Source organism: Lethenteron reissneri, chromosome 20 (genome assembly GCF_015708825.2).
Source record: "Lethenteron reissneri isolate LAM-NWPU_2019-01 chromosome 20, ASM1570882v1, whole genome shotgun sequence".
In the NCBI taxonomy this organism is placed as follows: Eukaryota; Metazoa; Chordata; class Hyperoartia; order Petromyzontiformes; family Petromyzontidae; genus Lethenteron; species Lethenteron reissneri.
Window position 1 is genome coordinate 12,879,533 of NC_083798.1, and position 15,140 is coordinate 12,894,672.

At 42.4% G+C, this 15,140-nt stretch overlaps 1 protein-coding gene across 2 annotated transcripts in view; it reads right to left on the reverse strand.

Annotated features, from left to right (window-relative positions):
• Window positions 1–15,140, reverse strand: part of PTPN4 (protein tyrosine phosphatase non-receptor type 4) — a 60,621-nt gene that overhangs the window by 9,915 nt on the left and 35,566 nt on the right. For both annotated transcript variants that reach the window (XM_061554967.1, XM_061554966.1), the window contains 13 exons: window positions 10,952–11,039; window positions 10,405–10,493; window positions 9,482–9,545; window positions 8,482–8,657; window positions 7,513–7,581; window positions 6,797–6,931; window positions 5,439–5,612; window positions 4,540–4,566; window positions 3,578–3,770; window positions 3,311–3,424; window positions 3,102–3,158; window positions 2,422–2,578; window positions 989–1,152 (listed from right to left, as the gene is read on the reverse strand). In XM_061554967.1, the coding sequence (XP_061410951.1) occupies window positions 989–1,152; window positions 2,422–2,578; window positions 3,102–3,158; window positions 3,311–3,424; window positions 3,578–3,770; window positions 4,540–4,566; window positions 5,439–5,612; window positions 6,797–6,931; window positions 7,513–7,581; window positions 8,482–8,657; window positions 9,482–9,545; window positions 10,405–10,493; window positions 10,952–11,039 (1,507 nt within the window). The remainder of the gene's footprint in view (window positions 1–988; window positions 1,153–2,421; window positions 2,579–3,101; window positions 3,159–3,310; window positions 3,425–3,577; window positions 3,771–4,539; window positions 4,567–5,438; window positions 5,613–6,796; window positions 6,932–7,512; window positions 7,582–8,481; window positions 8,658–9,481; window positions 9,546–10,404; window positions 10,494–10,951; window positions 11,040–15,140) is intronic.

The following is a 15,140-nucleotide window of genomic DNA, read 5'->3' on the forward strand; positions in this document are numbered from 1 at the left end:
AGCCTGTGAAGTAAACACATGTGCCCCAATCCTCGCCAGCTTCAATGCCAGAGGCAGGTGCAATCAAACTGCTCGAAATCCAATTTGAATTTCTTTGCTCATATTTTGTTGCAGGAAAGTCCTATTGTAATGGTTAGTGACAACCAAATGGGTCATTATGAAGCTGCCTTTTATTCAGTGATGATTATGCAAACGGTCATCAATAAGTAAACAGGGAAACTATCTCCGTATGCAACTTTGTGACTGTCGTTACAAGGTCCAATTTTTCCAAATTTGAATATTGGCCAAAAATGACTCGATTGGTAGACACGGCAATCATCGCAGGCGAGGTGCAGAGTTAATTTGTGCCCACAGGGACAGGTATCACTGGGGGTCCCTCCCTTTCATTGTTGATATGAAAATGACGTGAAGAACGTCCCTACGGGATGCAATATATTTAACAAAAATCTTAATTTTAACTGTAACTATTGCTCTGTAACATGCTATATGTTTACATGGATATGCGAGATGTTAACTGCCTCGTCTGATATACAGGAGGTCATGGGTTAGATCCAGACCCTGATGATGCATGTATATTTGGAGTTTGCATGTTCTCCGAGTTGTCATGTGGATTTTTCTCCGGATCCTCCGGTTTTTCCCTCCACAATTATAAACATGTGTTTAGAGTATTTGGCTGCTACAAAATTTCCACATCAGCAACCTCATTGGGCTATCATTTGTGGCCAGGTCGCTCCTGAAAAAGACCTATATAGATCAGTGGGCCTTACCTCTTAAATAAAAACATTTCTCGTTTAGTTTATGTATGTTCAATGTCTTTCACATCGTACGTAGCCAACCGTGCTAATTGGAGGTGTGGGGGGAAGGACAACAAACTAAATACCAAAAGTTCTCAAGAAATTAGCTAAATATAAAAAAACCTGACAGTCCTATGGTCAGTGGTAAAATTTCGTTGACATAGGCCACGGAGGCCGGGTGTCTCCTTGCTCACCTCAAACTGCAGCAGGGCCTGGCCCGTGTCGAGGGCTTCGCGCAGCTGCTGCATGGAGGTGCGCACGACATGCCGCTCGCCAGGGGAGCTGCACTCCCTCGTCTTCTCGGGGATGTACTGGAAATCCGGCTCGCTGTCAGCGCGCTCCAACTCCTCGTACACCGCTGCAGGGGTGGGCAGAGACATCGGTGTGAGGGATGGGTCACAATATGCATGGGGACGCAGGCGACCAAAGACGAGATTGGATATCACAACGAATGTAGTCTGGTGAAACATGGAAAAATAATAATAATAACAGTTGCTTCTCGGAGATTGATTTTCAGCGGAGCCCTCCTGCTCTGGAACGTTTGTGCAATCCCTGTCTTTTGAACATTTTGTGTGGCAGCCTGGGGAAAATTTACACTTAAAACGAAGCACAAATAGGTTATCAGTTTACTCAGTGTGCGGCCAATTAAAGATACTGCGTTTCCCTGCTGGTCGGTGTTTGATGCATGCTCCAATCTGAATGATCCGCCAACCCACACTCCCAAGTTGCTGAATTTCAAGTGTGTGTCACACCAGACCTGTCACAAACCAGGCCGATGCACGCACATTTTTTCATTGGAATATCAACGGCATTGGGAAATGTAAAATGACACGTGTGACCTGCCATAATAGAATGTGTGCTTTAGAGATAGACACATCGAAATGATGAGAAATATTGGATCGACGCAGTTGGCACCGATAGGCTCACAGTGACGACATCACCTTTACTCTGTTTAAGACCGAAACAGGAAGACTTCTTCACAATTCTGGCAAATCATCTGATGAAGCTGTTTGTAATCACCAGAGAAACGTCATACTCAAATTGTAAATGTTGTGGGTTTACTCTCCAACACACCGGTGTGCTGAAGTAGCAAGTAATTATCACATTTTGTTTACGTGACAAAAATTACTAATTGGCCGTGTCAGGTGGTGGTGGTGGGTTAACGACACATTGATATTAACGTATCTAACCCAAAAAAACTTTATTATGGAGTTTGGCACTGACAGGTAAAGGTGCAGCCCTGAAATGTCTTACTCTTAACAACTGCTGGCTGAAAGGTCTCTGTTAGAGGAAACTAGAGAGAGCCTCTCTAAAGGGTAATTAACCTACTATTCCACACTGACCAGGTGTCTTTGAAGAAGTGGGAGTACACACACAATTTACCCCAGAGCTTATGACTTCTCAAGCAACAGTGGTGTACAAAATTATAATGCTGGGTGGAGAGAAGTGGGGGGGGAAGGATTAAAAAAAAATCCCCAGTGTTTTAACAGCTGCACCGGAAGATAGAATACAACCAGAAACCTCCAGGGCGCTTATTACACACCATGTCTGCACCCTAGTTTTGCAGTGAGAGGTTGTATCATGAGGGGTGCGGCAGGGCCAGCAAGAATTCTTGAGCAGCACGTACCAGAGGGCCGGATAAGCAGCACCAGCTCTCCCGAGTGCGACTCCGTGCTGGCACGGATGAACTGCACCACCTGGTCATGCGTGTGCTCCGAGACGTCTCGCCCGTTAATCAGGATCACCTGATCCCCCTCGTTCAACCGGGGCACGCAGAGATCCGCCTGGGGCCACAACGGGGAGAAGAAGCCCAATGTGGGGGGAGGGGGGCAGGCGGCATGTCCGTGATACAGCACACCATCCGTTCTGTCAGCCAATGATTATGCACTCACATCTATGGCACTGACATACAGGAAGTTAGTAATTGAGGTTAAGCTGATGCGTTTTTGAATTTGACCCTTGATGCTTAGAATTTTCCAATGGGCATGAATGAAATCGTTACAGTGATTGAAAACAAAAAAAAAGAGGCTCTTCTTCATACGATACTTTGCGCAGCACTTGTTTCATGCAACACAATTTACATTAACGAGGTTTCAAGTCACACTTGCAACGTGGGTTTATCAGCAAATGTAGTTTATGAAAAAAATCATGATCTTTGTAGGATGGGCCGGTACTGACTCGTCTTAAGTAAAGTACCCCCCATAAAAAGAAGTAACCAAATCTGAAGTAAATTTTTCATCTATGAATGGAATTAGTGTACACCGCCACCCTCCCGTTTCAGACAATACGAGACTGCTTCCTCCTTACCGGCGTTCCCGGAGCCACGCGAGACACAGTCACGAGCATTTTTTGATCGACTCCACCCTAAAGAAAAGGGCATTCGGGGGGAGTCAGTTGAGGGGGGTAGGGGGAAGAAAGATGTAGGGAACGTTTAGAGAAGACACCACAGTAAAAATTAAGTAACCACTGCAGAATCGGCTGAGTTTGTTTTATATGCGGGTTGATGAAAGAGCTACCTTGACGTTGAAGCCGAACCGGCCCTGATCGTCTGGCTTCATTCGCACCAACACTAGGGGTTCGTGAGGTAACAGACCATTGGCCTGCAACAGCACTGTGAATTTCTCTTCCAGCTGCAACAACAATAACAGACGCAGTGTCTTCGCGAGCGGCATTGCAAAAGTCGAATTAAACAAACGCTGTCACGGCATTATTATTACTATTATTATTTTTGCGCGGTGCAAGATACGTTTCCCCGAGCGTTGACATCGGGGAGCAAAACGTACCACGGGTGGCTCGTCCAAAACCTCGGGGGGCAAGATTGCGTCACTCTCACTGTCCGAGGGCCGCGAGTCCAGCTCATCGGCCTCCTGCGAGCCGCTGCCCCCCGGACACGCCTCCTTCCGCCGTCGCCGCTGCTGCTGCTGCTGCTGCTTGGGGGGCAGCGCCGGAGCCTGGCCCTCACCCGACGCCGATCCCCTGAACATAAAATTAACAAACACATAACATTATATTTCGATTTAAAGCTTTCGTGACTGCAGGGATTCATCTTCTTGGTTCTTTCGGTAAAGTCACGTAGAAGAGAAATAATAAAAATAAAACCTAATAAAATAATTCTCACGACGTTTCGGCCACAACGCAAGCAGCCGTCCTCACCTGAGGATGGCTGCTCCTCACCTGAGGACGGCTGCTTGCGTTGTGGCCGAAACGTCGTGAGAATTATTTTATTACGTTTTATTTTTTATTTTATTATTTCCCTTCTACGTGACTTTACCGAAAGAACCAAGAAGATAAAATGAATAAACACATAAAATTAAATGTTGGCCACAGCTTTAGCACTGGAATTAGTTTTATTCCATCATTCTTTGTGCAACTGAAAGAGGCGACTAAAAATTACTGCCGTGAGGAAATGCGTACGAGACTGAATTTACTGCGCCTTCTGTTAACCACACATTATCACTGGCGCATGGGTGGTAATTTATTTTTATGTGTGGGTGTGGGCCAATGGACAATCTTGTGAAACCGTCCACACTTGTCTCCCATCCCTCTCCTCTCACTTTCACCCTCCCCCAACCTCCCTAATATACCTCACTTTCCTCTGTTAGTTCATGCCTTTCTTGGCCAATATTGTAAAGTTTGTAACGTTTCATTAACCTGAAAGATTACTCAACTTCAAAATTGTTAAAATTTTAAAGTTTACTGTAGCGTCAAGTGCAGCGGTTCAATATCGATGTCTTGACAAACTTACGCTGCCGATTTCACGTCATCTGATGATCTGAAAGATAAATAAAAAAGACGCAATGTAAATCTAAACAACCATAACAAATTGGGAATATATTGCACCTCCAATCAGCACGGTTGGCGAAGAAAAAAAGTTCTACATATATATAAAGAAGTACTCTAAGGCACCTTTCGATGAGCCTCTACATCATACATCTATATATATAAAAGGGAAATTTGTGAATATGTGTGTGTTCGAAATGTTTAGCATACTTCCCGACATGCAACAAACTTGAAATTTGGCATGTGGGTAGCTTCCAGACTGTACACAATGCAAAAAGTATGAAAATAGACTTTTGTGTTTTGGGGGGTGGGGGCGCAATAATGGATAAATTTTGCACGGTAAGTGTGACATCACATCTGTGATGTCACCCGCATGCGGCAGCATCACGCAGTGTGCCTGCTGACGTCACGCATCCCCCCCCTCCAAACCCTCCGCATAGGCCGTGTATTAATCCAAGACAAGAATCCAAGTCCCGGGCGAAGCCGGGTAGTAAAGTTAGTCATATATATCTGTTAGTTTACAACCATTTAATGCGCATTCTCTTCTCTAAGCCCTGCTTGTTTTGAAAATTCCATACAAAACAACTTTGTTTTGAGGCCTGACTTGGCACTAAATAAGGGCATAATCGAAGATGTAATGGAAAATGGGTTCATAACATTACAACTAATTCGATCAAATCTCAATCATGGGCACTAGCCAGACGGATGCGTTGGTGGGACTTGGGGAGGCAGCAATGCATTGAGGCAGCAAAAGCAGTTGCGTCCCAACGGGTCACGAAGGCCCATGGCATCGAAGACGAACAAAGAAAATAATTATGGCGCTTTGGCACCGACGGGGAACCGTCCGATGGGAACGCGACTCACACTAGGGACTTGAGGTCGAGCGAGAGGCTGTGCAGAGGCGTGGTGGTGGAGGAGCCGGTCCCGCGGTGGTTGTTGAGTGATGCCGCCTCCTCCTGCGAGCTGGGGGTCGCGAGCCCGACCAGGTTCCCCACGGACGACGGGCGCCGCTTCTCGCAGCCCTCCCGCAAATCGGAGCTGGAGATGCACAACGCAAGAGTGGCGGCATGTTACATAAACGGGTGGGTTTGAACGTCGGTGTAAAATTAATGGGCGTTAATTTACGATAAATTACACCGGGGGGTGGGGGGAGACATTTTCCTTATCGAGGGATGCAAGGACTGTCAAAAAAACTTTTGGTAGGCCACATTCACACGCATTATCCAATAATACGAAAATTAAATAGTGCTCGCGTTTATCGAGTGCACTAAATTTCCAAACAGTGTTGCCAGGTCGAAAATATTCCCCTCTACTCACCGATTAGTGCAGTAAAGATACTTACAGATATGAATTAATATTGTTTGGGGAGCTGTTTCTAAGTGATATGTCTCATGTGGCCGTGGGCCGTATGAATTAAAGTCGCAGGCTGCAATTAATCAACAGCGTGTTTGTTCTCCAACCCTACATGACACTCTACATTTGCCATTTAAAACATTGCTTTAAAATATGCATTAAAATGTGCATAAGAAAATCCCTTATCTTTTACTTCTGCAAATACTAGGCCAATTATAAGTAAATGTTTTATTTAAACGAAACACTGAGACAGATACAACCATAAAAAATACCTATTGAGAATACTAATGACAACAATGTTAGCGTATTCTTTATTTAAGCTAATCAAAGCTAATGTAATGGTTAATTTTATATAGCGTTGTTCATGCAAACTGCATCTAACAATTGTTGAGGAACCATAGACCAAGCTGGAAGGCTGACAGTTGGTGAGCCGGCACTAACAATTGCTCTGCAGTTCTCAAAACGTTAAGATCTTTTCAGCCATGAGCTCAGCAGCATGACTTACAGATTGCCGTGCGCTGTGCGTATTTACGTGCTATACTAAACTATTTGAAACTAACATTTTTTTTATTTTACCAGGTAAGATCCACTGAGCTATATCGCTCTTTTTCAAAAGCAACCTGGCCATAAATGATAGCTCAATGAAATGGCTTATTATGTGGAAATGCATCGCAGCCAAATACTCAAAACGCATGTTAATTCTAAATGTGAAGGTAAAAAACTAGAGGAACCGGAGAAAAATCCACGCAACCCACAGAAAGAACATGCAAACTCCAAATATACAGGTGTCAGGGTCGGGATCAAACCCACGACCTCCTGTATATACAGGCGAGGTAGTTAACATCTCGCCACCGTGGCACCGCACGTACATGTCTGGCGTGCCCGGGGGAGTGCGTGATGGCAGACTCTGTGTCTCCAGCCTCTCGGCAGAGCCCGCCGTTGCTGCGTTGGAGCCCCACTCTTTTCCCGAGATCGTTCGCCGTGGAAACCGCTGGCTGGGAGATCTGATGCACCCAAAAGGATGGCAAGAGTTAAAGTCAAATAGCCACACCAACTGGACACCACCCCAAGACAAGAATTGTCATTTAAATGGTCAAAGTAAAAAAAAAAACACTTGAGGTTTTCCTTGCCCATAGTTATCTGTCCAAATTACTGGTCAAGGCTCTCTCCATGCTGTGTTGGTCGTGGGCGTTTTTTGACCATACTTCACCAGTTTGCCCAGTGTGGGTTAGTGAAAGAGAAGCCCAGGACTGGTTCATATATCATGTTTATGCAAAAAAGATGTAAAATGCAACAACAGTTCTGTGCAATGCAAAGTAGCAGCCATTCAGTGGTGCAGTGGATTACAGCAGCTTCCACTAGAGAGAAATACAGTGCATCAAAGCCAAGGGTGTTTCGGTCACACAGTAACTCCACTGCATTTATGTTTTTTTTTTATAAAATAAAAACGTCAGATCAAATGTATGTATGAATATCTCGATGTACTAAATATAAGGTATAAACTCTGTCTATCTTGGTTGCTCCTGATACTCCTATGCTTCTTAAAACATAATGGCACACTCACTCAAAGTATGAGAGGCCTTACCTGGCAAAATTCCTGTGACGGTTCGCTCTTTCCTTCCCGTATTGTACCGTTTGCATTTCCGTTCGTCCGCTGCAGGTTCAAACAACTCATGAGCAAGTACATATTGATACAATGTATGTAATGGATTTTTTTTAGTACAAAGTGTGTTCTCAAAATAATGTGGCAGCACAGTGTCCCGCATATAAAGAGTTTTTTGGGGGGGGAAGGAACACCTAAAAAATAGGAGTAACATTGAAATTCGTAATTATGAAATTGAGAACGTTTACAAATGCTGAATTATTATATTCTTGATTCTTTCAGTAAAGTCACGTAGAAGGGAAGCAATAAAATAATAAAAATATAAAACAATAAAATTCTCACGACGTTTCGACTGCAACACAAGCAATCATCATCATGTGTGAAAAAACACAGCATGAAAATGTAAAAAAAAGTGGCAGTTCAAATTTTCTTGCCGTGGGAACGTCGTGAGAATTTTATTGTTTATTATTTTTATTATTTTATTGTTTCCCTTCTACGTGACTTTACCGAAAGAACTAAGAATATGAATCCCTGCAGTCACGAATGCTGAATTATTGTTAGCTGTAGCACTGGACAGACTGTTGCAGACTTTTCTTGCAATTTCATGTGGTTTCAGTGGTTCGTTTTACCTTTCTTTAATACCGCTATTGATAGTATTACAATATAAATAGCTATATAAATAACATTGCGGAGCTGAAAACGAGCCACGATTGGTTTTGATAGAAATACCACGGCTTTTTTAATAATAGAAAAGACAATATACCGGGGTGCCCCACCACCGAATTAGCCTGATATTTCAAGGACCTGCCACGACACATCTTCGATGGCACACGTCTTCAAATTATAAATCCGCGCGTACACCTGCCACGCGAAATTAAACTGCATATCGTGACCTTTTTCCGCGCAGTGATTGCGCACAGGACAACTCAGCCTGGCGACGGTGCACGTCACCTGTATCGAAACTTGGAGCCGAGCGAGAAGTACTGTGCCAAGAAGCTGAGCTGTGGCGGCGAGGCTGGTCGCGCCATGCGGAAGAACGTGTGGTGCTCCACGCAGGCCTTCCACAGCGTCTTGCAGGCGCGGTAGTTGCCCAGGTTGAAGCCAATAATGTTCTCCCGCGTCTCATTCTGCTTGAGATTAGGTGGAACGAAGGCATAGACGTGATGCAATTCGAAAACGCAGTAACTCGAAGTTACAGTTAACAAAAAAATAATGATAGCAGTTGCTGAGCAAAGACCCGAAAACCTAAACGCCAAGCATGGGGGAAATTTGTTATTAATAACGCTGCTTCAGGCTCTCTGGTTTCAGGTAACACATGGAAGCGGTTTCATTAAATGGTATTGCGAAGGTAGTGGACATAATCGGGCCCTTTATTAGACGGATAGCAACAAATCTAAGAATCATGTGACAGCTTAGCACTGGTGCATCAAGCACTGTACATGCACGTGCTAATAAACCAATTTAACCATGTGCACATGTCTCCTGAAAGTGGAACTTCTAAGGTAGAGGTAGTTTGTCAAGATAACCAGGTCATGAGCCACCAGTGAGTTACAAGCACCAACGTAACAATATCGACATATTTTAATATTTTTGGGAATACAAGGGCCTCGAATGGCTATAAGGCTCATGTGAACCCAATAAATGCAACAAATATGAATCTAAAAATATTGATCCTGACATGTGATTCTACACAGGTATCATGAGCTCTTTATCAATCATAATAGATACATCATTGCATCTTACGCTGCCTTGCTTTACATAGCGGATTATTCAGTGAGCATACTGGCACAAACTAATCCCAGCTATAATTTTTAAAAAAATGCCTAGTTTTAAAAGCCAACTTACACATTTCTTCACTAAAAAACATGGCTGTTTAAACTCCAAAATGTTTATTCAGAGGGCACTGCGTAAAAGGGCACAGAGCAAAGCAAACTGAGCTTTTCAAACTTGCCTGTTCTTTCCGTAGCTGCACAAAGAAATGCTTCAGTTTGAAAAAGATCTTCACAATCTTTATCCTAAAGGCAGAAATACAGAGTACAAACAGTGAATAAAGTCCTAGCTTCATGCGAGCTTGACTAGAACAGTAGCACGATTCACTGTTCTTGCTTGTTGTAGCTGGTGCAGTAAATGCACTGTGTTTGGAGCGGTTGAGTGGTGTTCAACGTATTGCGTTACATCCCCAGTGACCAGAGTTTTTAGTTCTATGCGGGGTGCATCGTTGCCATCGATAGGTGAAGTTTCAATGGGATTCTTTTCAGCGGGGAGCTGGGATGAAATTGCCACTGCGTGTCGACACTGCTGAGAAAAAGCAGCTGGCGTGATGAAGCCACTCCGGCTAGCCATCGTATTGTGTGCAGTACTCCCCGTGACAGGTGCATACTAAGATGTCACAACAGCATAATCCAATGGATGTCCAAACGTCTTGCATCGAGGGGCAGATTGACTAAAATGCACAGTGTCGTGGGTCAGAAAACTTGCACAATGTAGACGAGACAGATTCAGAAGAAATATAAGAGAGATGTAATCATAATAGATATTAGAGGTATGACAAATATGTAATAAGCGAAAGAATAGAAGAGATAAACAGGTTAAAGATATAATGCTGTAGCACTCAATCACCAGAGCCTAATCACCGACGCCTTTCTCAACACTCCATGACGTATCACTACAGTCTACACGCGGACCAAGATGGTTCAAGTAAAAATGTCACAATAATCTATTTTCAAAGCCGTTATTAATGTTAAACCTGAATGATACTGCGGGGTCAGAAAAAAAAACAAATAAGTGGGCCAGGATTTTGCCGGCAAGCCGTAGTTTAGACAGCCCTGGTCTAGCTAGATGAACAGCAGGCCCGTGTCATGAGAGTGTGATTACCAGGGGAAGTTGCTGATTCGAACTCCATTGTTGTATACATTGACCCCTCCTGCAGTCACCCCAACCATGATCTCAACATTGCTCTGGTCCTGTTACATTGCATAACACACAGCCTCTGTCACCAAACATTATCTTGTCAAAACAAAACAAGTTAGGAAAAAAGCATGCACACGCATGGATTATGGAATGCTTTCCAACATGCGTTTGTTCGAGGAAGTTTTTAATTAGCAGTATGAAAGGTGACGGGTAGCTGTCAGGAAAAAATTCACTTTCATACTTACAAATAATAGTTTTTGCTTCTTTCTGTGTATCCAAGTTTTAGGCAACCCTTTGAACAATTTCGCTAGTTTTCAGGAGGTTAAGTTCCTAACAAGAACACAACTTTCGACTACAGTTTGGTGCCCATATTATCATCTTTACGAGAGTTATAGTGGCCTCCCATCCCCGTTAAAGACTGACAGAGCTGGAAAGCGTTAAAGTGTGTTAATTTGTTTACAAAACAGGCTGAACTTTGACCTTTAAATCTGATAAGAAAATGCAAACTTACCCGGGCATAGTGCAACTCAACCCCGTAGAATTCCACATTCTTGGCAACATTCAAGTAATTAAACTCTGCATCAGCGGGTGTCATCCCTCTGCATGAACAAAATAAATAAATACTTATAAACTCAGTTGATGCAGTTACATAATACACATTTCTCCATTAAAACATTGCAGCTTGAAAACTGACAAATCTGTACACGTTCCACAGAGAAAACTAAAATCAACATGAGCAAAGGTTCAAATTTTGACTCAAAACTTTCGTGACTGCAGGAATTCATATTCTTTGGTTCTTTCAGTAATAAAAATCAAATAAAAAAGTTTAATAACCATTGCTACAGTCTGCATGATAGACTGGCAATACGCTCGCCAGCTTAAAAAACAGGCTACAGTCTACATTATAGACTGCCAGTACACTCACCAAACTTAATAACCAGGCTACAGTCTACATTATAGACTGCCAGTACACTCACCAAACTTAATATCCAGGCTACAGTCTAAATTGTAGACTGCCAGTCCACTTACCAACCTTAATAGCCAGGCTACAGTCTACATTATAGACTGCCAGTACACTCACTCCGATTAATAACCGGGCTACAGTGTACATTAGTGTTTTTTAGTTTTTTATTAGTTTATTTATTTTTATAAACTTTATTATTTATTATTTTTCTATCGACGTGACTTTACCGAAAGAACCAAAGAATATGAGCCGTGGTTATAAACGGTTTTAATATGGTTCTTGAGACTGCATAATCATTCTATAACAATTTGAAAAAAAGGTTGATCAGACGAAATATTACCAAGTGCCAAGATTACTTCATAAACTTGCCGTGTGGAACTCGGTACAGTATAACAAATAGCAATACTCATAATGTATGTAAAACATCTCTAAACAACAATCTTGTGACAAACAATTCTATATTCCTTTTGTGTGAACATATTTTAGTACATGAGGTTTTGTTGGGTTAGATCGTGTAAATAAATGTGTCGTTAAAACCCACCACCACCCGACACAGCCACCTAGTAAGGGTCGTCACGTAAACAGAATATGTCAATTTGTCACTCGTAATTTTAGTACACTAGTATATTTTAGTACATCTGCTTATTTACAAACACACACTGAGAATGTTTGGTTAATTAAAAACAGGAACACACCCAAGGTATTTTTCTATTTTAGCCTTTATCGTTGCAAGAGGTACGTGGTTAATTTTGCCAAAGTTATATTTGGATCGTAGACATCACTGTGACTGTGCAAGTGAAGGAGGTGTCAGGGTGCTATTTTCTGCCAGCTGGGGAAGTAGTGTGCGTTCTCACATTAGGCGCGTGGCACGCACGCAAACACATAACCACGAAGAGGCGCGACCCGTGCATGCGAGGCACCGCCACGCCAATGGTGCAGCGGGGGCAGGAGCGTACCAGCGAACAAGCTCTCACGTTGGAAGTTTCTAGGAAGTGCTGCCGACTTTAAAGGGTGCTATTTACGCGTCGACAATTTCAGGCTTCTTCCGTAAAATGAACATACAAGTTGGATCGCATGACAGCATTGAAGTACAAGCGCGTATCAAGATGCTGTAGAGGCAACCGTACAAACAAAAGTCTTACACATGCAAACAAAACGCGTTAAAAGATAAAACACAAACTCGATGAGCGACCACCAAGTACAACAGGTTATCATGGGGCTGCAGGATACATAATGGGCTGCATAGTAAAACGCAGGTACATTCATTGCTGTACTCTACATATAAACTCCTAGTTCTGTGCTTCCGCCTGCACCGACACGCACTGACCGGCGCAGCCAAGTATGGAAATTTAACCAATCACCTCAACACATGATTGTGGGGAAGCACTCATCCAGCATTTGATTGACAAAATGACGTAATGAAGTAGATGAGTTAAGCACATTGAGCAGTAGATGTCTCAAGCAACACGACCCTCAAAGCTAATGATGAATGAATTGCCACGTGAAATAATGGTTTCGAGAAGCAACCACGAGAAAAAGGAGAGCGGTGATGGCTTAAATGGGGGTGGAATGGCAGAGAGATGGCAAAGTTTTGGGGCATGTTCTTAGGGAAGTAATTAGTCAAAGGCAAAGGAGAGATTTCAAGTCTGGACTTTTGGAGTTAAACTTGATAGTTTGGGTTGTGTTAGGTCACTTCGACATTCTCCATAACAATTTTCCTTGACAGGCTTCTAAAGCTAACATCCAGCAGTGATATTTGCAGCTAAAAAAACAACATTAACTCCTTAGGCTCTGCACCGATACCAGCGAGTAGGAAGTATAGCTTTCGGATTTGTCATGATGTTGAGGTTGACACAAATCATCATGTCACCATAAAACAAACCGCACCCCACCCACAGCCATTTTAAGGTGGCACTAACCCATGGGTGGGGGCGTGCTGGAGCAGCGGTGAGCAATGCAACACACTGTGAACCAGGCGACCTGAATCCAATTCCCATCCATGGCTAACCTAAGTGGCGAGTTGTATCTGAACCCGTCCTGGGCCCCTCACTTCACCAACCAGTGATAACACAGTGTAGTGAAGTATGGTCAAACAAACCCCATGACTGCCATGGTGTAGGGAGGCCTTCAACCATGAGTGGATTAACAAAGGGCTCAAACAATTATATTGTTTGTATTTATCAACTGTACGTATATGTAAGAGAACATGCTTTCGCTGCGAGTGATCACGTGGTCCTCAGTCAAGCAAATGCCAAATACACTGCAAATGATAGTCAGAAGTTGTTGACAAAACCTGGCTAAGTCAGCTTGGCCTATGTAATGAACAGATAGATAATTATTACTTCGAATGTAATATTTAAAAGAGAAAAGCATGAACAATTTTACGAAAGAATACATTTAAGGTCAGCAATATTTATTATTTTATTTAAAGTAATCATAGTGTGTGCCAAATAAGTATTACTTAAGAGTGAAGGAAATTTGTATTTGTGTGTATTTATGATGTGTTTGGAGCGTGCCCCTATGGTTGTTTTCAGGACAACCTGCACTTTCACAAATTATAGGGCAGATGTTGAAGCCTTTAACATAATAATACATTTCGATTTAAAGCTTTCGTGACTGCAGGGATTCATATTCTTGGTTCTTACAGTAAATTCACGTAGAAGGGAAATAATAAAGTAATAAAAATAAAATTCTCACGACGCTTCGATTGCAACACAAGCAATCATTATCAGGTGTGAAAACCACAGCACACATGATGATGATTGCTTGTGTTGCAATCGAAACGTCGTGAGAAATAAATGTTTATTATTTTATTATTTCCCTTCTACGTGACTTTACCGAAAGAACCAAGAATATAATAATACATATTTTTACTCGTGTAACATTTTAACTTGAATTACATCTGTGCTGTTCATTGTGAAGTGGCTTTCCCCTAAACTTGACCTTGGCATTTTTAACACACTACCCAACGGCATTTAATTTTGGACAAAACATTTCATTTGGCATCAGGGCTGCAGTGACTTGAAGTGGGATTTGAACAACTGCTCAAGGACTCATTTGCAGTATGTAAACTCTGAGCACATCTCACGGTCAGACGCCTTTGAATCTGAAATCACCCTCGAAAGCATTTAGCAAATACAGTAATATCTGGTGAGAAAGCCGGATGCTGTACTATGACGAATGACTCCTAAATATAAAGAACCTCGTACAAGAATATAGGAGGTTTAACGTTTTAAATGGCCACTTACAATGTAAGAGTAATGTACAAAGAAGTGTGCTCAATACAAACACAATTTTTACTGAAATATGTAATCACTGTGCCTTATTTTCAAGTGTTCGCCCACAATAACAGTACAGTACTCTTATTTTATAGCCATTGTACACGATGACTCAGAACACTATATAAAATTGCTGCCTTGCCTATGCTACGGGTGGGTGAAATGCACCCAATGTGTCATCAAATTGATGGACCGTAGCATCACTTGGCTTAGCAAATAGAGGCGTCCGTCGCATAACGTGACATGCGTTCCTGAGAAACAGCGTTTAAGTCTAATTGAGCTGTATGAAGACTACTTTCCCATCTACATACATATTCTAAGGAGGGGTATGTTACCGAAGGAAAAATTAAGTATAATTTCATTACTTTAGCCTTGGATTTGCAAAATACGTATACATTCAATACTTAATAATATTATTAACATTACAAAAATTACTTAAAGCTAGTTTAAGAACAAAT